This window comes from Vicugna pacos, chromosome 18 (assembly GCF_048564905.1).
Source record: "Vicugna pacos chromosome 18, VicPac4, whole genome shotgun sequence".
In the NCBI taxonomy this organism is placed as follows: domain Eukaryota; kingdom Metazoa; phylum Chordata; class Mammalia; order Artiodactyla; family Camelidae; genus Vicugna; species Vicugna pacos.
The window spans coordinates 20,321,420-20,349,191 of NC_133004.1; the positions used below are offsets into that span (position 1 = coordinate 20,321,420).

At 59.4% G+C, this 27,772-nt stretch overlaps 4 protein-coding genes across 10 annotated transcripts; 2 read left to right on the forward strand and 2 right to left on the reverse strand.

Annotated features, from left to right (window-relative positions):
- Positions 1-103: 103 nt before the first annotated feature.
- NOXO1 (NADPH oxidase organizer 1) lies at positions 104-5,025 on the reverse strand. 4 transcript variants are annotated; one of them, XM_072942420.1, is made up of 10 exons: positions 4,970-5,025; positions 3,831-3,910; positions 2,335-3,658; positions 2,158-2,238; positions 1,906-1,981; positions 1,631-1,808; positions 1,269-1,450; positions 1,060-1,173; positions 645-762; positions 104-565 (listed from the first exon to the last, which is right to left on the reverse strand). In XM_072942420.1, exons 3-10 carry the CDS (start codon positions 2,398-2,400, stop codon positions 301-303), a joined length of 1,080 nt encoding a protein of 359 aa, XP_072798521.1. In that variant the 5' UTR covers positions 2,401-3,658; positions 3,831-3,910; positions 4,970-5,025; the 3' UTR covers positions 104-300. The 4 variants fall into 4 exon arrangements, with proteins under 4 accessions (XP_072798521.1, XP_072798523.1, XP_072798522.1 ...); XM_072942422.1 differs by having other exon boundaries at positions 2,335-2,501; positions 4,970-4,999; XM_072942421.1 differs by having other exon boundaries at positions 2,335-3,910; positions 4,970-5,016.
- Positions 5,026-5,079: 54 nt separating this feature from the next.
- GFER (growth factor, augmenter of liver regeneration) lies at positions 5,080-7,150 on the forward strand. The gene is made up of 3 exons (XM_031687086.2): positions 5,080-5,449; positions 5,841-6,037; positions 6,943-7,150. Exons 1-3 carry the CDS (start codon positions 5,189-5,191, stop codon positions 7,103-7,105), a joined length of 621 nt encoding a protein of 206 aa, XP_031542946.2. The 5' UTR covers positions 5,080-5,188; the 3' UTR covers positions 7,106-7,150.
- Positions 7,151-8,875: 1,725 nt separating this feature from the next.
- On the forward strand, positions 8,876-14,466 carry SYNGR3 (synaptogyrin 3). Its single transcript, XM_031687084.2, has 4 exons — positions 8,876-10,521; positions 12,319-12,556; positions 12,757-12,899; positions 12,974-14,466. The coding sequence occupies exons 1-4, from the start codon at positions 10,423-10,425 to the stop codon at positions 13,181-13,183; spliced, it is 690 nt and encodes a 229-aa protein (XP_031542944.1). The 5' UTR covers positions 8,876-10,422; the 3' UTR covers positions 13,184-14,466.
- Positions 14,467-15,990: 1,524 nt separating this feature from the next.
- On the reverse strand, positions 15,991-27,758 carry ZNF598 (zinc finger protein 598, E3 ubiquitin ligase). 4 transcript variants are annotated; one of them, XM_072942418.1, is made up of 12 exons: positions 27,448-27,758; positions 22,257-22,369; positions 21,392-21,521; positions 20,768-20,979; positions 20,450-20,667; positions 19,791-19,899; positions 18,986-19,227; positions 18,701-18,785; positions 17,812-18,590; positions 17,166-17,316; positions 16,909-17,059; positions 15,991-16,821 (listed from the first exon to the last, which is right to left on the reverse strand). In XM_072942418.1, the coding sequence occupies exons 1-12, from the start codon at positions 27,667-27,669 to the stop codon at positions 16,468-16,470; spliced, it is 2,766 nt and encodes a 921-aa protein (XP_072798519.1). In that variant the 5' UTR covers positions 27,670-27,758; the 3' UTR covers positions 15,991-16,467. The 4 variants fall into 4 exon arrangements, with proteins under 4 accessions (XP_072798519.1, XP_072798518.1, XP_072798517.1 ...); XM_072942417.1 differs by having other exon boundaries at positions 19,782-19,899; XM_072942416.1 differs by having other exon boundaries at positions 19,791-19,917.
- Positions 27,759-27,772: the final 14 nt, after the last annotated feature.

Below are 27,772 nucleotides of genomic sequence, written 5' to 3' on the forward strand. Positions count from 1 at the left end.
GCTTTGTCTCACCCCAGGTCTTGGCCTCCAGCCAGCTCCATCCCCACCCCTGGCCTGGCTGAGATCCAGCAGGCCCCGCCCCTCAGCACAGACACTGTAGCAGTGTGGGTCCATCAGGAGTTCTTTACTCAGGACAAGGCGGGGTGTAGCCTCCTGGCCTCACCCACTTGGGGTCAAGTGCTCCTCCCACAGCCCTGGGGCTGATGTGGCTGCTATCAGTCAAACCTGGAGTTTGGAGCTTCTGGGCTGCCGCTCCAGTTATGGGGTGCACAGCGCAGCCCTCCACCAGGTTCCACACACTCAAAAAGGTCCCTGACCCTCTGGGTCCCTCAGTGCCCTACGGGTGATGGTGCAGCACCGGCTCTGAATAGCACTCAGTGGTGGTCGGGCAGGCACAGTAGGGGGAACGGTCTTGGCCTGGGGGCACTTGGGGAAGTTTCGGGCCTCTCCCTCTCTGTCCTCCCCATCATCTGCCCCAAGGTGGAGCCATGGCCCGCTAAGGATTGTGCCCAGCCCGTCTGGCTGCAGTATTGCAGCCGGGAGAAGACCAGTGCGGCCACCAAATCTGTGAAGAGGATGAAGTTTGGTTAGCTAGACTGGGCACCCCCACCCCACCCCACCCCCACCAAAGCCCCCACACACACCTGCACAGCCACCAGCCGCGGTCGGACGTTTCCAGCACACACACGTGTGCCCCTGCAGGCACTGACAGCTCATCAGCTTGGCTGCCCTCAAAGGCACGGGAAGCACAGAACTGGGGCCCTGGAGTGGATGTTTTGTGGTCACCATGGGGGCCACAGAGGCCAGGGCCTCACCTGTCCGTCCCCCCCCCCCCTTTGCTGAATCACCACCTCCAGGCTCTCCCCATTTGGATCTCTGCAGACACCAGGGACCACTGTAAAACCCCCTGGGGTGGTGGCTCACTAGAGGGACTAGTCACACTACAGGGCTACTCTCGCCACCTAGTCATCCCCTGGCTTGAGTGCTCCCTGTGGTCCACCCGTGATGTACACTGCCCAGTAGTGGTGCTGGGTGTGGGGAGGAGGGTTAGTCTCGTACCACTGCTCACTAGGGACCGTCCCCCATCTCGTCCCTGGCCCGGGGCCACCTCCTCCAGGTAGGGAGCAGGAAACCATGCCATCTGCTGGTCCTCGTTCGCCACCAGCCACCAGCCTGTGCCCAAGAGGTGGGTAGAGGTTCAGATCCTGAGGCCCCTTGGGATCCAAGGGGGCAGAAGGGCGAGTCCCCAGACTCCTGCCCAGCCCCACCTGAGGGGTGTCGCAGCAGCACGTTAAGGGCCTCCTGGGCCCGAGCCTGGAAGGGCTGGCCCCACGCATCCTGGGTGCTGAAGGGCTGCAGGCAGCGCAGACTCGGAGCCCCCAGACTGCAGCTGGCAGGGCTGCCCCTGGGGCCTGGTAGGGGCTCTTCCCGGGCAGGCAGTATCACCAGGCTGGTAAGGGCCAAGGGTGCAGATGAGAGATGATTGAGTGGGAAGATTGGGGGTTGGCCTGCCATCCCTCAGGAGTCCACCCAGCCTCCAGGCCTTCCCTCCTAACAGGCCCTTAATCCACCCCACCTCCCCATCTTCCAAATGTTTCTGCCGGCAGGGAGTTGGGGGTGGGTCAGGCACCTGCCCGGTGGCAGCGCAGGCTCCAGGTCCAGAGGTTGTGGCGCGAAGAAGCCAGTGAGCACCGGGCTGCGGGACACACGCTCCCCCGCAACCAGCAGCGCCCTCAAATAGGTTTCCAGCAGCCGCAGGCGCACCAGGCCGCGGCCCGTGCGCCCCCAGTGTGCCAACAAGGATGCATCTGTGGGCAAGATAGGGACAGACTGGGACCTTGCCCTAGGGCTCCCCACATCAGACCGCGGCCACTCCCACCCCTCCTGGGACCCCTGCTGGCTGACCAGGAAGTTTGGGGAGAATGCGGTCTGATCTCTGCAGCAGGCCCGCCTCCACTGGGAAGGTCTCCTTGAGGGTCTTCTGAGGGTGAGAATGGGCATCTCAGTCTCTGAGGGCCCACTGGGTTCCCCTGGGAGGGTGGGGGTCCCTTGCCAGGATCTTAGGGGCTGGAGGACCCAAGGGCAGGCACTTGAGAGGGGCGGTCATTGCTGGGTCATGCAGTTGGGGGAAGTTGGGGTCGCTCCAGGCTCACTCACATGGAGTTTTCTGAACTGATCCCAGCTTCTGCGTGCAAAGGTGTCACTGTCATCCGACCAGTTCACAGAGAAGGCGAATGTCTGTGGGATGAAAGGGTGGGGGACACCATGGAGGGACTAAGCCAGGAACTCCCTCCCTCCCTCTTGGGGCCGTCAGGGATCCCCGTTGGTTCCTACCTGGAGCTTCTCTGTCTGCACCAGAGCTGCCCCGCTCACGGACACTGGGTGTCGGTGGCCTGCCATTGCTATGGCCTTCCCAGAACTCTGTCACGAGCTTCTGGAGTCTGCCAGGTGTAGCCAAGGGTCCTACTGCCTCCCTGCCTGCGTGGGGAGGGGAGTACCCCCTGGGGCACCAGGAAGGCTGTTTGGAATTCCCCGGCAATGCCCCAGACCCACCAGGTGTTTGCGGCACTTCCCTGCCCCTGACTGGGTCCTTCACAGCTTCCTCACCGCACCCCTAGATCTGGGTGGGAGGACAGGTGCACAGGGTTTGGTGGGAGGGGCTGGGACTGCTGCCTGAGGCTCTGCTGCTGGAGTCTGGGAGGAGGAGGGGAGGCATGAGCCATCAAACCACGTCAGGCCTGGCCAACCCTCCCTGCCCTCCCACGCCCCATGTAGCAGTGACCGGAAAGAGCCACCTGCAGGGTGTGCCCCTTGGCTCTGTCTTTGAACTCCCTGGGGCGGTGACTGCAATTGTCACCAGGAAAGAATGACCCAGCACTAAGGGCTTGAAGTCCTTTGTTTGGCTTAATTTTCACGTAGCAGGAAAGGTTATTTCATGTCCCCAAGTCACAGAGGAGGAAATTTGTGTTAAATATTGTAAGGTTTCTTTTTTTTTCTGTGTGTGTTGGGGAGAGACCACAGACTCACCCTGTAGGTTCCCCTGTGGTAGGGAGATTTGGGATGGGATGAACAGGGTCCATCTGTAGTCACTAGCATTTGGGGGATGGGGAGGTGGTGACCAGGACTGTTTTGAGAGTCACCTCCAAATTTATGATTTATCATAGTTTATTGCAAACAAAGCCTCTGAGATTAGGAATGACCATTCCCCCACTAACTGGGGGGTGGGGGCAGTGAAGGTTAAGGCCCTAGAGTCCCCAGACAGAGGGTGTGCCCAGGTGCCCCACAACGCTGAACTGCTTCCTTATAAGGGAGATTTCTGGGGCCCCATCCTACCCTGGTATGCAGTGGTTTTGTCTGCTGTTGGGGCCACCACCTCTGTGTTGGGACTTCCACTGCCCTATACACTCCAGGGAGAGGTGAGCCTCTAGGGCATCCCTCCAGGAAACCACCCTGGCCTCAACAAAAGGCCTTTGTGTATCTGTTTGACCAGCAGCTCTCTCTGAAGCCCTCAAACCTTCCCTGGTCTTGGCCCAAGCAGTGAGCAATGCTGACATAGGCCTGCTTTTTGCAAAGTGCCTTCAGCCCAGCTGTCATACTCCTGCCAACCTCAGTGGGGCCGCTGGCCTGGTAGGGCCCAAGGTGGAAGAGATCCTGCTTCCTTGGAAGACAAAGGAGAGAAACAGGAGAAGGGCCAGTTAACTCACAGCCAGGGACCTAGAAGGATGCAGAGACCCCCTTCCTATGCTAACTAACAACCCTTGTTCCACACCCCCAGCAACCTAGATTCTTTCCACTTCTTTCCTTCTCCATAACCCCTTTCATCCTCTCACCGGGACAACTACAAGAGTCCATCCTCCCCCAATGCCTGTGCTCCTCACTCGCACCCAGGACATCCACTCTCCAGAGGAATCTGCAAAACAGAAATGGGATTAGGTCAGGGTAGTAGTCCTCCCTGAAACTGCCCAGCACCTTCCCACAATCCTCAGAATAAATCCTCAACTTCCATGGCAGTTGATTGAGAACCTCGGTGGGCCCCTGGCCACCCAAGATCTCTCACCACTCTCCCCAGGTCCTGTACTTTCTGCAAGAGGCCAGTACCCTCCTCTCTCCTGCCTCAGCCTTGACTGACCTCCTCAACTGATTCCCCGTCCTTCAGGCCTCTGCCTAAGGGTCACCTCCTCAAGGAGGCCTCCTGGATTTCCTATACCCTGTTCACGGCACCCATCAGAGTTTGTACCTGAATATTTATTAGTGTGATTTCTCCTTTTGTTTTTGTTTTTTTCCATCTTGATCACTGGACTATGAACTGAGGAGGTCAGGGATGGGATCTTGCTCCCCACCCTGCCCAGCTCCTAACTGTGTTTGGAACAGATTAGGCACGACACAAGTATTTGCGGAATGAACAAATGCAGGTATGGAAGCAAAGGTATCCTTGAGGCCACTCCCGACTTCATGCAGGCTATAGGATTCGAGGGCGCTGGGTGCACGGAGGAGACGCACCGTCCCCTTTGCAGTCACGGCCAGGCCCCAAGTTGCCTGACTCCCGTTGCCATGGCGCCAGTCGCCCGGGCGGATCCGTGGGACCCCGGCCCCAGAACGCACCGCCCTCTGTGCGCTCACGGCCCTGCCCGGCGCTGCCATGGCGCCAAGAAACGGCTGCTGAACGCGCCCCCAACGGAGGGCACAGAGCTTAGCCGCGGGCACGGGGGACGGTCAGAGCAAAGCGATGGGTGCATCGCGGGCCGCAACACAGACGTCGCCTCGGCCGCAGCCCGAGGCCGCGGCACGGCCACGGCGCTACTTCCACAACACACTGCTCTTCTACTGGAGGAAACGGGAGCGCAAGCCCGGACGACGCAAGTCGGGCTCGGGTCGAGGAACGAGGCCTAGGGGTGCAGCCACAACCCGGGCGTCCGGGCTCGCGCGCACCCAGGCCGCCCGGACCCCTGCTTCCAGCTCTGCCTCTTACCGGGCGCGGGCCGAGGCCCCGAGCTCCGCCACCTCGCCGGAACCCGGCCCCGCCTCCGACCCCGCCCCCGGCCCCAGCTCAAGCTCAGCGCCCGCGCCCTCGGCGCGCGCCCCCGGCTCCTGTGGCCGCGCCCTGGCGGCGGCGCGCGCGCTGGCCTGGAGGCCGACTTGGAGACCCATCTGGAGGCCGAGCTGGCCCGGCAGGCGTTGCGCGGGCAACATGGCGGCACCCGGGGAGCGGGGGCTCTTCAGTGGCGGAAACCTCTTCTCCTTCCTGCCCGGCGGTGCTCGCTCCGAGGAGATGGACGACCTGGTGACTGACGCGCGCGGCCGGGGCGCGGGGCGACGAGATGCTGCCGCTTCGACCCCGACGCCAGCCCAGGCGCAGGCCTCCGATTCTCAGGTCGCGGAGGACACCTCCCGGAGGCGGCCCTGCCGGGCCTGCGTGGACTTCAAAACGTGGATGCGAACGCAGCAGAAGGTGCAGATACCGGGGGATGGGGGGCGCCACCTCCCTGCAGAGTCCCGCGAGCCCTACGAATCTTAGACCCGGCCCACACACGCACCCTGGCCGTTGACCCCCAACACCTTGTTCTCAGGCACCCCGGGCAGACTTCCCAAGGCTAGGCCGAGCGTTCCCGGAGGCCCTATACCTGCTGGACTTCTAGCCACCAGGGTTGACTGTCCTTAAACCTCACCCCCACGGTAGGCCCGACTTTTTTGGCTCTTAGCCACATGTGGGCTGGATCGGCCACAGAACTTCTGTCTCTAGTCAGTGGGGCTCTGGCTGGGGCGGAAAACAGGGGAGCTTTGTAGGCTTCTATTATGGTACGGGAAAACTGAACTGACCTTTGGTCGGCCTCCTTCCGCAGCGGGACAGCAAGTTTAGGGAAGATTGTCCTCAGGATCGCGAGGAACTAGGCCGCCACAGCTGGGCTGTCCTCCACACCTTGGCTGCTTACTACCCTGACCTGCCCACCCCAGAACAGCAGCAAGATATGGCTCAGTTCATACATTTATTTTCCAAGTTTTACCCGTGTGAGGAGTGTGCTGAAGACATAAGGAAGAGGTAAGTGGTGTCTGCACCTTTTGCAGAGTGGAGCCTGGGCCTGGGGCCTCTGGCTGATGTCATAATCAGGAACCTAGAGAAATAGATGCAGAGATGGCAGAGGGTTGCCGGCAGCAGGGACCACCAACAGAGTAGGGATTGGGTCATCTAAGCCATCTCCTTTTCTCCTCAGTGGTCAAGCCACCTGGGGCTGCTGCTGGGTACTGCTGCTTTCTGCAGCCACAAGGCTTCCAGGAGGGTGGGAGGAGTGTGCTTCCCTCATGAAATACCTTGCTTCACACAGATGGAGGCTCTGGTAGGTTTAGGAGGACTCCACTTTGACTTCTGAAGCAGGACTGCCAATTTCAAGACCATGGGAACCCACTGCTTTTGCTTCCAAGAGCCACCTTTTCTTCATGGGGGAGCCCAAGAACTATTATTTGGCACAATAGGGGTTTCTGGGCTGGATGTGGGGGTCAGGGCAGCCCTTGATGTTTGAAGCCTGGGCAGTTAAAACCAGGTCTCTTGCTGAGCTGAGGCTCCAGGGCCCCAGGTGAAAAGAACCCGGCTGGTTTTCAGTTTTGGCTTTGTGCCAGCCCCACACACTGCCTGGGGCCAGGGACGCTGGGGTGAGGCTTCCTGATTGTTATGAGATTGTAAAGTTGAGGCCTGTCCCTTAATGTCTTGCCCTGGGCTCCTGTCAAGGTTTGCCAAGCTCTCCAGGTGAGGGTTTGAGTGGGACTGGGAGTTCACCAGGCCTTGATGCTGCAGGGTCAGCCCTGTTCTGGGGGTTCCTCTTGGGTGTAGCCTCAGCAGTGCCCTGGCTCTCATCCCGGAACTGAACAGGCAAGGAGCTGGTGGGGCAGGGGCAGTGGGAGCCCTACTTGCCCCCATCCTCCATGAGCAACTCCCCCCACCCCATGCAGGATACACAGGAACCAGCCAGACACGCGCACTCGGGCGCACTTCACCCAGTGGCTGTGCTGCCTGCACAATGAGGTGAACCGGAAGCTAGGCAAGCCAGACTTCGACTGCTCGCAAGTGGACGAGCGCTGGCGTGACGGCTGGAAGGATGGCTCCTGTGACTAGCCAGCAGAGAGGGTGGGGCGCTCATTAAAGTGCCTCAGAGCCAGAGCCTGTTGTGTCTCACCTGTGTTGGGTGGTCCCCAGATATTGCCCATGGAGCCCTTCCCCTCTCAAGTTAGGGGTAGAGGTGGAGATGCCCATTCCCGGCACCCTGATGGCCTCCTCAGCCACCACCCTGTGGGGCTGCAGGTGAAGGAGGCAGGAGCAGCGTAGACTGTCCTTTCCATAGAGGATTCAGCCTCTTGCTCACTTGCCACCCTGGTGCCCCACTTCCCCCAACAGGAAGGCAACAGACCTGGCTGTCTCGCCCCTCCAGGCCAGGCCATTGTCTCCAAACCTTGTAGCTAGGGAAAGCAGATGTGGTTGTAGCCCCAGGGGCTGTGTGCTGTTTGCACATCAGGAAAGAAGCCTCGGAGGCTGAGCTCTGTTGCACGCAAGTCCCTGTTCAACCTGTGGCCTTGCCTAGCTGTACCAGGCCTGTCAGAGGCTTTGTGAACTTGAGACCAAAATAAAATGCTGGAGAAGTGACTGAAGACCTGGCTGTGGTGTGTTTTGTGCCAGGACTTGCAGCGATGGACAGGGCCTGCCCTTGTCCCTCTATAGTCTACTGCTTTCTCCCGTCTGGGTTCTGGCTCCTTAGGAAGTGGGAGAGGTCCCAAGGCAAGAAAGAGTGGGTCAAGATGTTCCAGGAACAGCAAGGAGGCCGAGGAAGGGTCAAAGAGGCAAGGAGAGGTCACAAGGCAGGAGTCCTCAAGGCCCTAGGAAAGATGTGGTTTTAAGACCCAGCTCCTGTGACAAGAAGGTCTGGAAGGATTTGGAACAGAGGAATAGCAAGATGTGACTTTTGAAAGGTCCCTCTGGCTGCTGAGCTAGAATGAGGCAGGTGTGGGCAAGTGCAGGGAGGGCAGGCACCCATGTGGCAGCTTAGAGGGAAGCTCACCCAAGGGTGGGTAGGAGAGATCGCTGGATACACTCAGGGTGGAGCCCAGGGTGACTCCGGGATTCTGGCCCAAGCAGCTGGAAGGATGGAGTTGCCCAGTGTATTAATGAAATGCAAAAAGGCTGTAACTGGAGCAGGTTTGGGGGTGACCTGGACTCAGCTTTTGGGCCTTCCTGGATCTTCGCAGCCATACCTGCTCCTAGGCCTTGGCTCCTGGCTTCCCAGCTGGAATGGCCCAGCAACAGTGTGCCCCATCCCTGTGGTCGTAAAGCTCTGGTCACCTCTCTCCATGGTGTCTCAGCTTCTCCCTGGGCAGGTGCCAACATTTGGCACAGTCTCCTTGGCACCTTTACCCCACTGGCCCCATGGGGGTGCTGGTTTCTGCAGGGCCAGGTGATGCAAAGAAATAGGCAGGGAGCCACCAGCAAAGGAGTCACGGCTCTTTCCTTCCCTAGCACAGAGCTTCTCTCTGGCTTTTCCCAAGTCACCTGTATGCTGGGAGCCAGCAAAGCTGTGGGAGCTCAGGAGCACCATCTGTATTTGCTCTCCCTCCTTCCCTGCCTCGCCTCCCTTTTTCCCTAACCCTGGCTCCCCCGAAGCTTCACTGCCCATTAAAACTCTTACTTGGCTGCAGACTTGGTTTTCTAGGGCCTCCAGGCTAAGACAAGTGGGATTGTAATTTAAGGGAAGGTTCTGGCTCCAGCTGTCAGCACAGAGATGAAAGGAGTGGACACAGAGCAGGGAGAAGAGACCCAGGACCATGCTCTGGGGCCCCCTAAGGTTCAGGGGTCACAGATTGAACAAGAGGAGGGAACTGGGAAGGGGTGACAAGAAAGGGCCCAGGAAGTTGGAGGAACACGAGGAGAGGGTGACATGGGCAGTATTCCCAGGAGGACAGGGACAGGATGCAGTGCCTGAATTGCCCCAGAACTAAAAGGAGCAGTGACAGCTGGAAGTGGAAGTGGCCTTAAGAATGGAGGTTTTAAAAAAAAGAAGAATGGAAGTTTGTTTTTGAGTTACAAGAAGGTAGCACGTTTATGCACTGATGTAAATGATCAAGTAAAAGGGAGAACAAATTATGCGTGGGACCAAGAGGGGGGACTGTCACTGACAGGCGAGAGGTGATGGGATTGGATGTATAGTGTAATGGAGTTGACCAGTGGATGGCCACATCTGGGATAACAGGTACCACTGTCCACACCACCCAGATGGCATGGTTGGGAACTGGGTTTGAATCCCAATCCTTTACTTTCCATGATCAAGGACCTCAAACAGCCTGCCTATTGACCAAACTATGGGGGTAAAACAGTCCCTACCTCTGCAGGTTGTGGTGAAATGCCTGGCATTAAATGTTCAACCATTGCAGACTTTTCTCAATGCCTTAGACAGACATGGGAGTAATCTGGGCCCCTGCTGGCTGGCTGGAAGGAACATGAAGGAAGGAACCCTTATCTAACAGGGGCTGGGCGATATGTGGCAGAGACCTAGTAAGTACATGGGGCAGCTAGGCACCAGCTCTGCCAAACTCCCCATCTCTGATGCTTCTGCCCACTCCTTGGCCCCAGACTAAATACGTCAGCCAATGGTCAGTTGAGGAGGCCCAGGAGTGCGGAGGGTTCTGTGAGCACCCTTGGAATGACAACATCCAGCCACAGGAAAAGAGCATAGATGCCCCACCTCCCACCCATGCTGGCCTGTAGACTCTGCCTTCCTGGACAAGGGCCCCTGGGGGCAGAAGCCATTCTCCCTCCCTGTTGGGAAGGCTAGAGTCCTCTGAGAAGCTAGGGTGTAGTGGGAAGTCATGGGAAAGGCCCCAGTAACCTACCTCTGGTCTACAGGGACCAGGGCCAGGAAGCTGGGTCCCTTTCTCTGAGGGCTGTAGGGGAAGACTTTGGGGCCCTTGGGCCTGTTTTACCTCCTTACACAATCAGAAAGGGCCCTGCTCAGAGGAGCGGGGCCATGTCAGTCTGTCTATCCACGTGGCTACAGCAAAGCCTGAGCCCAGTGTCTGCCTGCCTTGCTGACTCCTGACTACTTGTGAGGGGCAGAGGGGGATCCAGCCCCTTGACCCTGCCGCCTGATGGGGACCTGGGGCCTGGACCCTGGTTCTGCGGTGAGAGTGGGGTGTGGAAGGTGGGTGGGGCAGAGAGAGGGGAGTGTTCCAGCTCAGTGCGCGTGGACCAGTGGGGGGGAAGCGGGCTCGGTTCCGCCCTGCGCGCCCCCGCCGCGGCTGGCGCGCGCTCCCGGGAGGCAGCGGTGATAGCGGCAGACGGGCAGCATCGGCAGCATCGGCAGCAGCCCCGGGGAGCCTCGGGCGGGGCCGGCCTGACCGACAGACGGACAGAGGGCACCAGGAGCGCGCGGCCCGCCCGGGCTGGCTATGGAGGGAGCCTCATTCGGCGCGGGCCGCGCGGGGGCCGCCCTGGACCCTGTGAGCTTCGCGAGGCGGCCCCAGACCCTGCTGCGGGTCGCGTCCTGGGTGAGTGTCCCCGGCCCCAGCCCCTGCCCCACCCAATACCCCATCCCACCTGGCCTCGCATCCCTAGTTCCGACCACCTCCCCATCGCCCCTGTCCCTCGCCCCCATCCTCATCCTTGCCGGCCCCTCCCCCCGCCGGCCGCAGGTTGGGGTGACGTCACCAGGCAGGGCGCGCCCACCTGCAGGCGGGGGAGGGGCTGGCGGCGACAGCCGGAGACCTTGAGAGGTCACCGCCCGCGGCACCCACCTCCCAATTCCTCCTTAGGTCTAACTCAGTACCCTTCCTCAGCTGTCGCTCCGTTTTTCCTGTGCTCACTCCCTGGAAGTGGGCACAGGAGTGGGGACAGAATTAACAGAGGGGTTTGGGCGCCCAGCCTCAGCATGAGAAGGGGCTCCCGGAGCAGAGAGAATCAGACAGCTTCCTCCCGCCTCTCCTGCTCACACATCCTCCAGGCTCCTTCCAAGAGAGCTGGCCCTTTCCAGCACCCCTAGTTGCAACTGTGAGTTGCTTTCTCAGAGGGGCAGCCAGAAGGAGTTCTGCATTGGGGGGGCCGATTTGGGAGCAGCCTAGCCTACTGGGGTAACCCTAGGCCTGGTGGCCTGCTCCTCCTGGCTGGGGAGATGGGAGATGTAATGCTGAGTTCTGGGTTTTGTCCAGCGGGTGGCGGCACCTCCTCACCTATCTTCCAGGAGGAGGCCAGTGATTAGGGTGGGGCAGGGGCCTTGGTCTTCTGCGTAGAGTGACTCCAGCCAGACCAAAAAGTAGGAACCCTACATTCTGGTTCCAGATCTGATTCAACTTGTGGACCAATCAGGGGGAACATGTCTATATCTTGCACCTTGGTTCCCCTCTTGACTCAGTCTCTAGGAGCTGGGGTGGGAAAGAAATGAAGTTGAAACTGGAGTTTTGTTTTTAGAAACATAGGGCTGCCCAGAGCTAAAAAAGCAGCATCTGGTTTAAAAGGACTGTGGTCCACCTTCTATTTACCTTCCAGCCATCACAGACACAGGGCCCTCAGGTTTGTCTGAACCCCAGGAGCCACAGTGTCACCTTTTGAGCCCATACTCTTATGGATGATATTAATCACAGTCCCCAGCACACCATGAGTTGTGCTTGTTACCACATTTGGCATGCTAGGAAACAGGGCCTCACAGCTCTTAAATGCTGAGAGCAGGTTCCAGTGAGGTCCCGCTGACACCTCTGTGCAGCAGTCCCTCTGGTGGCCCCCTCTATGCTCTGGCTCCTCTGGACCCACTGGCCGCACTCCACATCTACTTTCCTGGGCTCCACTGACTCAAGCTTGGGAATCACTGGTCCAGATGAAAGCTCCTGTCCCCACACTCTGAAGTGGGCCATGGGAGACACTAAAGGCTCCACAAGGTGCGGAGGAGCCAGCTTGAACATCTGCCCTTGCTCTTATCAGCCATGCGATCCTGGACAAATCACTTTACCTGTTGGAGCCTCAGTTTCCCCATTATCCCCAGGATAAGAACAATGCCACCCTCATGGTTTTTGCAGAGGATTCCATGAGCAAAGGCACATAGCCATTTTTAGCACAACACCTGGGTATAGTAGTTGCTCACTGGTACACATCGTCCATAGTTATTAAATACTGTAGGTATTAAGGGAGGGGTCTTGAAGACCTCCACCCAGAGATGGGCTCTGTGCTTCAGGGGAACGCAGGGACACGCCGGACGGCGTTGGCGTTCATGCTGGGCTAGAAAATCTCAGGCCTCGGTGGGGAGGGGGCCATCTCAGGGCCCTGAGCGCCTCCTGCCACCCTCCCCCGGCCCACAGGTGTTCTCCATCGCCGTCTTCGGGCCCATAATCAACGAGGGCTACGTGAACGCCGACAGCGGCCCGGAGCTGCGCTGTGTCTTCAACGGGAACGCGGGAGCCTGCCGCTTCGGCGTCGTGCTAGGCCTGGGGGCCTTCCTTGCCTGCGCCTTCTTCCTGCTGCTGGACCTGCGTTTCCAGCAGATCAGCAGCGTCCGCGACCGTCGCCGCGCAGTGCTGCTCGACCTGGGCTTCTCAGGTGGGCGGGACCGGGCCAGGAGGGGCGGGCCTAGGGGGCGGGGGTGGGGCCACAGGGAGGGTGTTGTGTTCTCAGCCGAGTGTGGCTGGGACCCGTCCGGTCCCGGCGGGGCGGGGCCTCCGTTCGGCGGATACTTCTTTCCCGCGTAGCTGGGTGGGGTCCTTCTTGGAGCTCCCTGTGACCCGCTGGTTCCTCCGCAGGGCTCTGGTCCTTCCTGTGGTTCGTGGGCTTCTGTTTCCTCACCAACCAGTGGCAGCACACGGCGCCCGGGCCGGGCACGACGCAGGCAGGAGACGCGGCGCGGGCCGCCATTGCCTTCAGCTTCTTCTCCATCCTCAGCTGGGTGAGTGTGGTCGGCGGGCCGCAGGCGGCGGGGTCTGGGGCCGGGGCTAGAGCTGACCCTGGACTCCCCCTTAGGTGGCGCTTACTGTGAAGGCCCTGCAGCGGTTCCGCCTGGGCACCGACATGTCGCTCTTTGCCACCGAACAGCTGAGCACTGGGGCAGGCCAGGCGTACCCAGGCTACCCGGTTGGCAGCGGCGTAGAGGGCACTGAGACCTACCAGAGCCCGCCTTTCACCGAGACCCTGGACACCAGCCCCAAAGGGTACCAGGTGCCTGCCTACTAGTGGTGGGCAGGCCCAGACCAAGGCGCGAAGGCAGCCCCACCAGCTCAGAGCCCAAGGCCTCCTGGAGCTCTCTTGGGTCCTCCTAGCCCAGCAGCAGGGTGTGGCCAGTGTGAGCCGTCTGGGGCCAAGAGAGGGTAGCCTCCAGGGTGCTTAGGCTGTCCCCTACAAGCTCCTCCCATCCCCTTAGTCCCCAGTCCAGGGCCTGAGGTCCTGAGGAGGGCACAGCACAGCCCTAGGCACGTGTTCTCCAGCCTCCAGTGGACCAGCCTAGGCAGGGAGCCATGCCTTTCAGGAGCCAGCCAGCCTGGGGCTTACCTGTCCACCCTGGGCTCAGGGGTGCAGCTGCCCTCCATAGCCAGGTGCAGGGGCTGCCCCAGACTGAGGGTGACTAGAGGAAGGGACACTGCCCCCACTCCGTGGCCTGGTAAGCATGGCCACTGTTCCCCGTCCCATGTCCCTGTGGGTAATGATGGTCCTTGCTCTCTCCTGGTGGGTCACCCTGGAGGGCCACGTGCTCTGTCTGGAGCCTCCCTCCATTTCCTCTCACACAGGCGCACTAGACTCTGCTGGCTTGGTTGATGTCGTGGTTCTGGTCAAGTCTTCAGGTTTCACCTCGTAGTTCCCCACAAGCAGCCCCTCTGTCTGTGGGCCCTGCTCCAGCCCTTACCTGCCTTGGCCCAGGCCCCTACTGGGGTGTGGGCAGCTCTGCCCAGGAGAGCACAACATGGCTGTAGGCCTGGGCACCAGCCCTCTCCCAGCCCTTTAATAAGACCTTGCCCGTGGGAGGCTTAAGACACCTGGGTGCCTGGCAAGACACACCCCTCATGAGGAGAGAGGCCGAGAGGCTCCACCTGCCCACCACGCCCTGGAGACGGCCATTCCGTGCAAATCCCTGTACCTTGGCTTCCTGGACTAGTCCCTCAACTCCCCACTCTGCACCCCATTTTAAGGCCCAGCCTGAGGTTGCAGGTCCCTCTGCATAGCTGAGTACTCATGCATTGCTCAAAGCTGGCTTTTCACATTAAGTCAATACCAAATGCGGTTGCCACATATCATTCTTACAGACAGACGCCTCCCTCTGGAGTTGCAGTTGAGTGACAACCCTGTACATTGTAGCATAGACCAATTATGTGTGGATATTTAAGTGAACATGTTTACAATTTTTGTATATATGACACTTTCCCTCTCTCTTCTGAAAGAACAATCCGTGATTGTGTATTTTCAGTGTCCCATGTTCCAACTGCAACTTCTTTACAATAAAGACTGTAAATGAGTTTATCGTGGCCCAGACACTCTTGGAATCATTTCTACTCTGGCCCTTCCAGTGCCAGAGGTTGGAACCTGAGGGGCACCAGGGCCCAGAATCCAGAAAGGGGCAGGGAGGTGGCTAGGCTGACACTCATATTGGAGAGTGCTGGTACAAGTGGTCATGATTTCTTCAAATGTCCCCTTCTCATTACCTTCTGCTCCTGGGACTGCCAACAGGTGTACCACAGAGTCCAGAGCCACATTCCACGGCTAAATCCTTTTTGGAGATTACCCCAGCTTGGTCTTGTTTACTTTTGAACCATCTATTGGAATTTTTATCTCTTTTTCATTTCTAAAACTTCTTATTGGTTAGCAACCTCCTGGATGAACAAAGCAGATAAGCACCATCTCTGGAGCTGGAATGCTGGTTTGGCAACAGTCAAACTTGGTCTTTGGGGGCGAGTCTCTCAACTTGCCTGTGCCTCTGGTTTCTCTTCTGTAAAACAAAGATAACAGTAGTTCCTATCACACACGGTGGGGTGAGGGTTAGCATTAACACATGTAGAGCTCAGAGCAGTGTTTGTCACACAGCAAGCTTTACTTCCGTGTTGCCTGGTATTATGAATTGTGCTTCTTTAAGAACAGGTATTTTCAATATTGTTAATGAGAGAGCCTATTTTTCAGGTTTCTCTTCTGAGAGCCTTCTTGTGTGTGGTGGGGAATGCAGGTGGCCGTGGAGAGTGAAGATGGTGAAGGCTCTCCTCTCCTGGTGGGCCCTGGGCCTGGCCATCACCCAGCGACTCACTCCAGCCCAGCCACAGGCAGGCAGGTAGCATCGTCCAGGTCCTTGACTTCAGACAGTGCCATTGCAGCCATGTGGCCCCTCTGCAGGCCACTGGCCAGGTCCCCTTCATCACCATGGGCACCCCTTCTTCCTTTAAAAAAAATTTAGACGGGGCTATGTTTAGACCTTTTCTTCCACTATTTACATGTATGGCAGAAAGGAGAGATTTCAGTGCATGTCTGGTCCCCTTCCAAAATACTAGATCCAAATAATTAAGTACAAATTATTTTCTTTCAGTATTTCAGATATACCCTGCACTAAGTTGTTCTTGTTGGAGTTTATCTTTAGTAGCCCTTTCACTGGTCTATGGATGTATCCTTGAGTCTGTGACTCTCACGTTCTGAATGGGTGGTTTTACTAGGTATACAGTATAGGTCGAGCAGGGCTGTGTCATCTCCTGGAAGGCTTGGGCAGTGCTGGACCTCCAGGACCCCAGCCCACAGTTGGCTGCTGCTTCCTGTGAGTAAAGCCTGGCTGCCCAGCTCACCCCACATCTTCCCTGCCCCCGCACTCACTGGTGACCACCTGAGCTGTGGCATCTGACAACTCTGAGTCCCCCTGGCTGTGGGGTGACCCCGGGAGGCAGAGAAGCTCAGAACACTAGCTCTGCATTATTGCAAAATAAATTTATTTAAAGATAAATTGTCTTATAAAAGGTCAGAGGCAATTTGAGATCCCAGATTCAGCTCGTCTCGTAAAAAGATTCAACTTCAAGTAGCACGATTTCGTGTCTGCTTTTAATCCTGAACATTCTTGAATCATGAAACATTCAACTGTTTACACAACACACTCAATATCTGACTCCAACACCAGTGGACCCACAGCTTCTGGCTCAGGGACCATGATGCTACAGCCCTCAGGTTCAGGAGGTCCCAAATTAGGCCACCGTGGCCACTCACTCTGACACCACAGACAGGTCCCGGCGTCCTGGCCCTTCCCAAAGCATGAGAATAACCCAGACTGGCCTGCTGCTAAGGCAGGGGCCTTCCCCAGTTCCCAGGAGAAAACCAGATGGACTCCTGCGTGATGGTGTGCTGACAGGGTGGGGTGGGCTTTCCTGGTGACCCCTGGGGGGCTGGTCAGCTGCAGGACCTGAACAGGTGGCCTCACCTGGCTGCTTGGCAGCCCAGTGGGAGAAGGAAGGAGAAAGGAGGCTCATGAGTATGGCAACTTCTGCCCACACTGGCGGGAGCTACGTGAGGATCCTGGCAATGGCTTGCAGGGAGGGGAAGTCATCATCCCGGGCGGCGTGCAGCGCCTGGTGGCTCCTGACATCACCGTGCGCGAGCACCTGCTGGCAAGTGGGGCACACGCAGCAGTCCAGGCCCGTCTGCCGGGTGCTGGCCTGCCATGCATTCTTCTTGTTCTTCTTGGCCTTGGTGCCGGGAGGCCTCTCTCGGCCTCGGAAGTCCGTGTGCGCAGACAGCAGCTCCTGCTGCTTGGCCGTGTCGGGCAGGAGCACCAGCAGCTCATTGAAGATCTTCTGGAAGTTCTCCCCGAGCAGGTCCCGGCAGCTCTTGTAATACTGGGCTGCGGAGATCACACCCTGCCACCCAGAGCAGACCAGTCACACCTGGCCCAGGCCTGGGCCCCAGGTGGCTGGACTGGCCCCCCGCAACCCCGCCTGCCTAACCTGTCTAAATTCCCCCGAGTGGCTCTTGAATTTGTTGAAGCGGGCCTCATCGCTCTGCAGGAAGTCCTTGATAGACTGGATGAGCTGCAGGTTCCTCTCCCGGAAGTTCTCAGGGACCAGGTAGGCCCGTGGCATGGTTGTCAGCCTAGGTCTGGGGTCAGGAGATGGGGAGGAGGTGGAAGCTTCAGCCTTTGGGGTGGCCCAAGGTGAAAGCACTCCCCCAGGGGCACCAGGCCAGGCGGCCCACCCTCACTCACGCTTTTGTGGTGGTGGTAGTGCTGGGGACACAGGCTGGGTGGGGGCTGGGCAGAAGGCCGGAGAAGCCAGGGGGCGGCTTGCTGATGGGGGGCACGAGACCTGGCGGAGGCGGGGGTGGAGTGCCCTTCAGAAGCACCACAGTGTTGAAGCCTGTGGCAGGGTGAGCACAGGAAGATCCCAGGACGTGACTCTCACTGGACAGGCACAGCCAGGCCTTGGTTCCCCACCTCCCATCTCATCAGGGTCAGGCTTCATCCATGACCCACCTCCGCCATGGAACAGGCCTGGGACCGGATGATGCCAAGTGCTGGCACATAAACTGTGCTCCCTCATGGCAAATCCTGTCTAAGTTAACTCACTTAAACCCATCTCAAGAGGATGCTAAAATTGCCCTGATTTATGGGGAGGAAAAGGATACAGAGAAGTTAAGTGGTGAACCGAGATCACGTCACTCACAGACGTGGAGCCTGGCTTCTGAGGCAGCTGGAAACCACTGTAGAAGCTTACCTCTTCCCTCCTGCACCTGCACCTGCACCACAGAACCTCTAGCTGTGCTCCTCGTGGGCCTGGAGGGCTCCAGCCTGACTCTGCTACTCTGACCTCTTCCCAGATGCTGAAAAGCAGGCCTGAGGCAGGTACACATACCTGGGGGCGGGGGCATCCTGGGCGGGCAGGGGCCGCCGAGCGCTGGGAAGTCTTCCTGGGGTGTGGGGCAAGGGAGGGGCCCCTGGGGCCTTGGGAGCCCAGGGGGTTCCTTGGGAGTGCTCCGAGCTGGGACCGGCCCTTCTGTGTGTCCATTGACGACAACAGCAACTGGCCCCTCAGCCCTGCCAGTGGGGGCTGTGGGGGCCTGCTCAGCCCCAGGGGACCCATCTTTGTCAGAGGGCAGTGGCGGGGGAGATGCGGCACCCAGCTTCTCAGAGCCCACTTTCTTCTTCTTGCCAACCTTGGTGAAGGTCTGGGTGGAGGCCAGTGCCAGCAGGGAGGAGACAGTGACTGTTGTGGGCACGCTCCGCAGCTCCTGGGCGGTGAGGCCAGTGCGGCCATCCTCCTCCTCCTCCTCCTCCACCGGGGGCGGCCCACCCTTTTTGCCACCCTTGCCCCCCTTCCCAGCCTTCCTGGAGGGCTGGCTGCTCCCACCAGCAGACTGGGCCCCAGTGGTGGGATGTGCCACTTTCTTGCTGCCACTGCTGTTCCAGGCAGAGATGAGGCTGGTGGGGGCAGCGGTGGGCTTGGAAGCAGAGGACACCAGGGCAGGGAAGTCGTCCTCCTGGAAGGTGCTCCTGCCCCTGCTGGGAACCGCGTATGCCAGTGGCAGCCCCACAGGGCCCAGGGCTGCTGCGGTGGAGGAGGAGGAGGAAGCAGAGGCACAGAGACTGGGAAAGTCTTCATCCTTGAGCTTCGAAGTCGGGGGTGGGAGAGTGCTGAGCCGAGGAACGGGAGAAGGTTCAGCGGCTTGCTCGTCCCTGGCCGGTCCCACACTCACCCTCTATAGGAGCCCGGCATCCTCACCCCGGTTTGTGCACACGTGTACCTTGGAAGTGCGGTCCCCACAGCCAAGCCGGTTGCTGGGAAGGCCTCTTGGCTCACAGGACCGTTTGTCGAGGATTCTTTGGGGCCTGCGAGGCACGAAAGAACCCTATGTCAGACGGATCAATGTTGAAGGCAAGATCAGGCCCCACAGAGTGACCAGAGAGCATGTGGGTTCTTGTCCACTTTCTGGGTGGGTACCCTGCCAGTCTGGGCACCACGCTCGGCAAGAGGCTGCCTCAGGCCTCTCAGGCCAGAGCAGAGACGCCTGCAAGGAAGGCCCACTCACCTGGGCCTTCACCCTGAGTCCGGGCCGGACGCCGGGGGCCCCTGGGCTCCTCAGGCCCCCGCACCACTGCCTCCTCCTTTCTGGGCCTGCTGCCCTCCACCTGGTCCTCGCTCCTGCGTGTCTCCTGCTGCTGCTGCTGCTGCTGCTGCTGCTGCTGCTGCTGCTGCTGCTGCTGCTGCTGCTGCTGCTGTGCAGCCACTGAGGCTCGGATGGCAGCTGCCACTTCTCGGTCCTCTTCTTCCCTGAGATGGAGAGATCTTCAGGCTGGGCAAGGCCCAGGACTACAGCAGTATGCAGGGGGAGGGACTGGGGAGGGGTCGGAGGCCAGGGGAACGGGGCTGGCCCACCTCGCCGGCCAGGAGAGGGCGCTGGGGAGGCAGCAGAACATGTGCCTGCCAGCCTGAGGCTCCAGCTCCCCAGACAGCACCTGGACCCAGTTCTCTGGGGCAGCATCTGGAGTCCACAGATGCCCTGATCCAGCCTGGCCAACCCCAGCCTGAGTGTGCTTGTGTGCCCGGGCTTCAAGGCATAACTGCCCTGAACCCCCAAGTTCAGAGCCTCTCTCACACAACCCCACCCCACAGGTTCCTCGTGTCTCTGGCTGAAAGTAGGAAAAAGAGGAGGAAATGTGCTCACTGAGGACACTGAGCAGGCCCTGTTGCCATGCTGGGGACACCAGAGACCAAAAGGCTGAAGTCCCCGGACCCCAGTGCCTGTTCCCAGCCCAGCTGCCGGCCGCTGCCACCGCCTCAGGGGTGGTGCCAGGAGAACTTCAGTGGCACGTGAATCCTCCCACCTCTTGTACCTCCAGCTTCCTCGGCGGCTCTGCTGGGCTCCACGGCCGCTGGCCCGGCCTGCGCGACCCTGGTGGTTGTACCTGTCCAACTCCTCGTAGTCCTCGCCACTGACAACCCCTGCAGCCAGCACACAGCCTGTCATGGGCCCGGGCAAGACCACAGCCAGTGCTCCAGCTTGGACAGCAGAAGCCTTCCCGCCCCCCACAGCACATGAGCCCTGGGGGATGGGCTGACACCTCTTGGGGTCCCCAACAGCCCCAGACCTCTATGGCCTGGGCACCAGGTCAGAGCAAGAATGGTGCTGGGAGAAGGGCCTGGCCCTACCAACCCCACACTCCCAGGAGGAACGCCCACATAGCAGGTGCTCAATAATCCTCCTGACCCAGGGACGAGTCCCAGGGACCTCAGAGCAGCAGATCCAAGACATTGCGGGAGCCAGCTGGAGTGAAGAGCTCCCTGTCCCAATGTGCTCAGGTGCTCAGAGCTACTCGATGGGCTGGCAGATGCAGGTTCAACAGGTGTTTCCCTTGTCCCCGTCGATATGTGAGCGGTCGGATCAGGACCTGGGTCTGAGGCCTCCAGAGCAGGGCTCCGCAAGGTGAGCACTGCCTCGGGGGCCAGGTGGGAGCTGTGGGAGCTCCACTCAGCAAAGGAGAGGCCTGCTCACCCTCATTCCGGCGTGAGTGCCGAGGTGCGTAGCTGAACTGCAGGTCGATCTGGCGGTTCTGGCGGGCCTCAGCACGGCTCCGGCTGTGGCAGGCTGTCCTGTGGGCCTTAAGGTCGATCTCGGTGCGGAACGCGTGGGTGAACTGCTCGGTGCTGCAACGGCCCTCTTCACACAGGAAGTGCTTCTCTCGGAAATGCTCGCGCAGATATGCGTAGTCACTGCCGGGGATGGGTTGTTAGTTGGGGCCGCCAGGCACCGTGGCCAACGGCCTGTGCCCAGCCTGCCCAGGTGTCCAGGGCCTTGTGCTACCGCACCCACCTGTAATAGTCCTGGGCCCCATCAGAGTCACAGAAGTGGCAGAAGTAGTGGTCGCGCCGCAGGTGCTTGAGCAGCTCATCGTTGTCCAGGTAGCGCTCGTCACAGAACTTACAGAGCGGGTGCCCGCGGTGCGATGTGTCATCGGGGTCCCCCTGCATGCGGTGCCGAGCCAGGTCCTTGCGCGAGTACCACTTGCGCTCATAGGTAAAGATCTGCAGGGAGTGGGGAAGGGCTGGGCATGGGGTGGGGGCTCCCCGGCCCCCTACCTCTCCCCACAGCCCAACACCACCAAAGGATCCTGGTGGCATCAGCTCTGTCACAGGGCCCTCAACACCAGCAACCTGGAGGACCCACGTGGTTACTAGGAGGTTGCCCTGCCTGGGCTGTGCAGCCTGATTGGTCACCACCCCAGGGCTCTGTGAGGCAGGAGAGCTGGGTGGGTGCTGGGAAGCCCTGGGGATCCGGCCTGGCCAGGGCCAGGGGCAGCAATAAGCCCCTCACAGCTGTTTGCTGAGCACCCCTACGCCAGCCTCTACAGGGCCTGGACACCATCCACCTCAGCCAGGGACTCCCTAAATGTCCCAAAGACCCAAGCAGCTGCTGTGGAGGCAGGGTGGGGCTCACCTTGAGGTGTTTGAGGCACAGCTTGCAGCAAAACAGCTCGTGCTGCTTCCGCATGTGCTGCTCCAGGTCCCCAAAGAGGCCAAAAGGTGGCAGCTCAGGGCATCGCGGGCACTCGTGCTGCAAAAGCTGCCTAGGGAGACACCAAGAGCACCAGGACCCGAGGGCACTCAGCAGTGTCATCCAGAGTGAGCACTAGACCCTCCCCATGGTCCACCGCTCCAAGGCCCTGGAGACACTCTCGGAGTGGGAGCCAGAAGACAGGCACTCGGCTCCCCATGCACCTTGGAGCTCTGACCACTGAGTCAGATGGGGCTTGGGCCAGTGCCTGAGCTGAACAAGGCCATGTGACGGGGGTGGGGCCATGATGCAGGAGACTGACCTCTGTGTCAGATGAATATTATAACTGAGCCCACACAGGAGCCTGGGGTCAAAAGCCCAGGTTCTAGCTGAGCCAGGCGGCTGCCCTCTCACCTGGAAGATGAGGACCGGCCCCAAGATAACTGTACCACTTTACGGGGTTTTCCCACCATGGGCTAAGAGCCTGACTTGCAAGAGCTCTTGTGCACTTCCAAGAGCCCTCAGGAAGCAGGTGCTGGGTGCTACACCAGGAGGGCTTTCCCTGAATTCACCCCCTTGCCCCTCATCTCTACCACCACCCCAGGAGGGGGGTGTGAGCACCCCCAGTTACAGGACAGAAGACCAATGATGGGAACTTAGCCACCTGACCCTGATGTCTGTGCCACAGAAAGTGCCCCCACCCACCTGAGTGTTGTGAGGAGCACAGGAGGTGATGGGGATGTGCCCGTCCCCACCACAAAGCGCCCTGCAGACTCTCGGAATCCCAGGCTGAGGGTTCCTCTCTCACCTGTATAAGGCAAACACTTTCCCATCAGCAAAGTAGATGTCATACTTCTTCTCATGCTGCAGCTGGTGGATGGGGATTGTAGCAAAGGCAGGAAGCTTCCTCCCAAAGACCACCTGGAACCGAAAGTACAAGGGCACGGTGAGCGGGGCTCGGGATGTCCACTGGAAGGCGCTGTCAAGCAGAAAAGAACGGGAGGCGGACACGCCCCCTCTGCTCACCCGCAGCCCAGCCACCTAGGGTTGCCAAAACAGAGAAGCAATCCCTGGCCTCGCAGCCAGGGGGCAGCCGACTCCCCACTCATCCACAGCAAAACTGGCACCTGCCAGACAGAGGCTGTCCCAGGGGCAGTGACAGGGACCAGACAGCGGGGCAAACCAAACCTTAATCACATGGGTGTCAAGCACAGGATGACTTTCACTGGGAGAAAGGAGAGACACAATCCAGGAAGCAGCTAAGGAAATAATGCTGCCAGGCCAGGACCCATCAGTTGACCATGCCTGGCCACCCTCCATCCACTCACGACACTTCCATAACACCACAGGAGAGGAACTGTCCCGCAGCACTGGGTCATGGACCCTGGCCATTCTGGGCGGGCTGCCTGCCTGTTAACTTGGCTGTCTGGGGGCACCAAAGGGATGAGCTGGTGAGCTAGATGCAGAAATGTCCACAGCCTGGTTGCTTCTCTGGGGTCTCCAGCCCTCTGGAGGCTCTGCACCTCCACAGACTGTGGCAATGGACGAGGACCAGACCCCTGTCCCAGAGACCCCAGCCTGGCCCCCAGGCCTTTTTATAGGCTCAGGCCTCCCCTCTGAGCCAACAAGGGCACTGTTCCCTCCAGGACTCCCTCATCCTCCAGCACCCCCTTTCTCTCTGTCCCCCACTCCCTCACTTGGATCAAGACGACAGTCCTGTCTCCTTTCCGTGCCCCTTTCAGATCCACCACTGTCCCCCCAGCCTAAAGTAGGGCACTCAGCTCAGCTCAGAGTCCTCACCAGCACACGCGGGGGACATCCTCACCTTGGGAAAGGCCACATCAAGGACACCCCTGTTATGTTTAGGCCCAGCCAAGGAGGCTGTCTGGGACTACAATTGGCCGTGAACTTGGGAAAGCATAGGACTGGCTGGAGAGAGTGGGTGGTCACACTGTCTCCAGCAGCAGGGTGGTTAAAACTGGCTCCCTGGGGGCCTGGGGGAGGAGACGGGGAGCTCAGCCTCCACTTCTGAGGACATGCTGTGGGGGATGGTGGTAGAAAACAGGCTGACCACCAAGTCTTCCCCAGATTCTGCCCCCAAAGGAGCCCAAGGGAAGTGTCATGGTCCAGCCACACCCATTCTGGGGGCCACAGTGAGGTAGGGGTGGAGGAATGAACCCCCAACAGGCCTTTCTTCCCCTTGTCGCCATGCCTGGTAAAGCCAGGCAGGATAAACATGGCTACCGACCCCTGCCCCTGCCCCACACTGAGCACACCTCATCCCAGCTGCACTCCTGTGACCTGTCATCAAAGGGGAGCCTTGGCTCTGCCTCCAAAGGGTCAGCCTCCACACTCTCTGCCCTGGCTTTCTCTGCAGGCCCTGAATGAACATAGGGAGGGTCCCTGGACCTCGCACTGGCCTCTTGTCAGGGGATCTGCCCTCCAAGAGCAAGCCTACACCCAGCCCTGCCTTCTGACCACTCCTAAGGGGGCTTTTCCAGCAGAAACCCCAGTTCCTGTCCAGAGATAGGTGCCTGCAGGTGCAGGGCCATGAACCACTCAGGATGCTGCTGGAGGAGCACAGAGCATAAGGAACTAAGCACTGAGACTCAGATTAGCAGCCCTAGAGGGAAACCGTAAAGCTGCCAAAAAGCATCCCAGCCCAACAGACTCAGCAAAGGAACAACTTCCCCAGAGGAAACCCATGCCAGAAGGCTCCCCCTACCCTCATCCCGGCTCTGGCACCCTCCTTTCAGGGGTCAGCTCTGATCCACCACAGGCAGTGTCTCCCTGGGCTGTGGGTACCCTCGCCGTGGACTGAGCGACAATCAGCTTGGGCAGGGCGTCTGTTCCTCCTGAGCGGTCTAGTGGGACAGCCCTGGCTAGGCACACCTGAGACAGGTCAGAAAGGGGAAACTGGATTGGCTTGGGAAAGGGCTGGAACCACAGAAGAGGCTTGGGAAAGGAAAGAAGCCATGGGCATGCAAGCTCAAAGCTGTGTGTGTTTTAGAAGGAGGGTGAGCAGGTTAGGAGCCAGGGGGCATGGAATGGGGAAATGCCAACTGCACCCACCCCTGGACAGGCCCTGGGAGCAGGACTGGACCCTCAGGCCTGCACCAGAGGCCAGGTCCAGCAACGAGCAGACGATGGATGGTACTGCAGCCTGGTGTGGCCAGTGTCCCCTGCCCCCAGCAGAGAGTGAGATGAGTGGCAAGACTGAGTGGCTGGACAAGAATGAGGGTGTGGTGGCCTGGCCAGGGATGGGCAGGAACCCACCAGTGATCCAACCAGTGTGGCTTGAGACCCACCCACCCTGGTGATCACCCTGACGGGAGGAGATCATAGGTCCAAGGACAGAGGTACAGACCAAGCCTAGATACTTGGGCAGCCTGGGTGGACCCCAAGATGGCCAGGCCGTGAGGAGAGGGAGATGGGGGTAAGAGCCCCCTCAGACTCTCCCTGCCTAAGGGTTTCTGCCTGGGGCCCTGCTGCTCCCCATTCCCAGCATGCAGTGAGCACTCACTGAGAATGAGTGGATGAGAGGACAGGGGTATTAGCAATGACCAGTGCTGAGAGTGAGCTGGATGGTGAGGGGTGGGCCTGGGGGAGAGGAGGGAATACAGAGTGAGCCCCCAGAGACAGCACTACCTAGAACACAGGCACAAGAAGAGCCAGAGGGGGATGGAGCAGGGGTAATCTTAGAGGAAGAGGGCCAGGACCAGGGTGGGGGGAGGGAGCACGGACAATAGAAAAGCATGACCTGAGTCAGCAGGTCCCGCCTCCTGACCTGCCTTCAGCCTCCTTTCCTACTTTCTATGAAACAGGGCACTGGGGCTGCACTAGGTGGCCTGCAGTTCCCCTCCTAAGACAGACATATCCCACTTTGTATAGCAGCCCCATCAAGCCTCTTTGGCATCACCAGGGGTCCAGACAAGGTGGAATGCTTTCAGAGGAAAGTGGCCTGTGTAAAAGGTACAACCAGGGAAGAGAGGACAGGAACCTGGGACTTGACATCAGTTTCAACCAAAGTGCCCTCAAGACCAATGCTACCGCTGCCCATCAGGTGGGAGCCGCCTTGGCCTCTGCCTTGAGCACCTGCCGAGCAATTTAACTGATCTGGCTCCTCGCCTGACAGGCAGCTGCAAGGCTGCCCCCCTGGGCAGGCATAGGAAGGCACTAGATCAAGATGTAGGAATTAACCAGCAGATGAAGCTGGCCTGTCCCTGCATCCTGGCATACTTTCCTTCCAATTTTCACAAAGACTTAGTTCCATACAGGAGGCAGAGCAGAGGCAGGCTTCAGGGGCTAGGGGTCACTGTGGGATTCCCAAGGGGGCATGGGACACAGGACGTATTCAGAGGACAATGCAGGGCTCAACAAGGGAACAAGAGGGACAGGGGGTGCTGCAAGTTCAAGAGTGGGAGGGAAGCAGGATGAATGGGGAGGAGCATCATCTCCGCAAACTTCCCAGTACACCCTCCTGCTGCTTAGCAATTCAGGGCAGGCCCAAGAGGAAGGTCAGGCTCGGCCAGGGCACCTGATGCCAAACCACATCCCAGCTGGAGCCAGCTGACAGCTCATGTCAACACCCCCTTGCCACAGAGCACTTGGAGGGTGTGGGACCCACAAGGAATGAGAGAGGCTAGATGCTAGCTAGAGGAGCCATATATAGATGTCTGCTCACTTCCTGAGTGAGACCTGCAGCACCCAGGGCCAGGGACTCCACAGCGCCTGCCTGCCTGTCTGCCTTCCTGGAAGGAAACTACAGGTATGCTGGGAAACCTGGCTGTTCAAGAATTACATCATGTCATGAAAGACTAGCCGACAAGGCAGGCTCTGGCAAAGCTGGGAGGTGCCTTCTGACTAAATCACAGATCCAAGGTTTCCCCGACTGCTCCGGCACCTCTGCTCTCTCCCAGATCCGCATGCCTCTCTGTACTCCCCATGATAGACTGACAGCGTCTCCAAGTGTCTTTCCAATAGTGAACAGAATAGGTAACCACAGAGTAGTCATGGGATTACAGCATTTCCTAGGCTCTTTTAACATAAATCTCTAACAACAACAAAAGTGAACAAAGTCGTTTCTGCATCACTTCTAGAAAGAAGAAACTCAAGATTCCCTGGTAGATGTAACCAGCTCAAGCTTTCCATGAACAAACCAGGGGAATTTCACAACTGCAGAAGCAAACAGATCTCAAAGCACAGCAAACCAAGGAAGCTCCAGCTAGGCGTTCCCAGCCAGCAGCTGGCATTGCAGGGAGAGTGAGGAAAAGCTCCCTGTTGCCCTCTAACCTCACTAGGGCTCATAGGAGTCTGGAGAGTCAGAAACTGCCCCCATCCCCCAACTCTGGAGTTAAGCCCCCAGCTGGGACTGGCAAGAAAAACTTCATAACACTTTTATCCCCACCCACCAAGCAACCAGAGGAGACCTCAGTGGTTCTGCCTTCCCCTCTGGTGGGCAGGTCAGAGTGCCACCATCACTTAATAGATGAAAAGGAGTTTGCTCAGCGTAACCCAGGGAGGTCCAGAAATAACAGCTGGGCTGGAAAAGCTCGCTTGACCCTCTAATTCCAGGACAGACCGCGTCTGAGGGTGCCCACTTGCCCCGTTGCCTCCATCGGAATGAAGACCCCTGAGGAATAAACTCCCAAAGACGAGCAGGTCGAGGGGTTCCTGCTCTGATCGTACCCCTTCTGTGGCCCAGCAGGAATTCCCGGGGAGCAGGAGGAAAGTCCGCGGGCTCTGTCCCCAAAGGGATCGCTACCTCTTCAAATTAGATCGGCCATCTCATGCCTCATGGCCCCAGACGCCCCAGAGTCGGCCCTGCGGTCGGGACCCCGCCCCAAGTGGTCCCGCCAGGCCTCTCTTTTGGAAGCCGGCGCCACCAGGCCTGCGGCCGGACACCAGGAAGGTAAAGTCCCCTTCCGGCCGCTGGGTTCCCTGCCGCCCCGACTGGCCGCGCCCGCGCCCCGATGCGCGGCCCCGCCGGCGCGGCTCACCTGGCGCAGCTCCTCGCGGCACACCGCGCAGTAGCGTTGCTCACACAGCACCCGCATCTTGGTGGAGCAGCGGCAGCATACTGGGTGGTCGCAGCGGCCCAGCGCCGTGGCCTCCAGGTCCCCGCAGCACAGCACGCAGCTCCCGCCGCCCCTCTCCGGCACCGCCGCCGCCGCATCCTGGACCACGCGCCGCCCCTCGGGGCCCGCCGCCGCCGCCGCCATAGTGCGGGATCCGGCCCCTTCCCGGCCGGCGCGGCGCGGCGCGGCGCGGCGCGGCACGGCCTGGTCCCGGCGGGCCCGCCCCTTCCGGGGTGACGTCACCGTC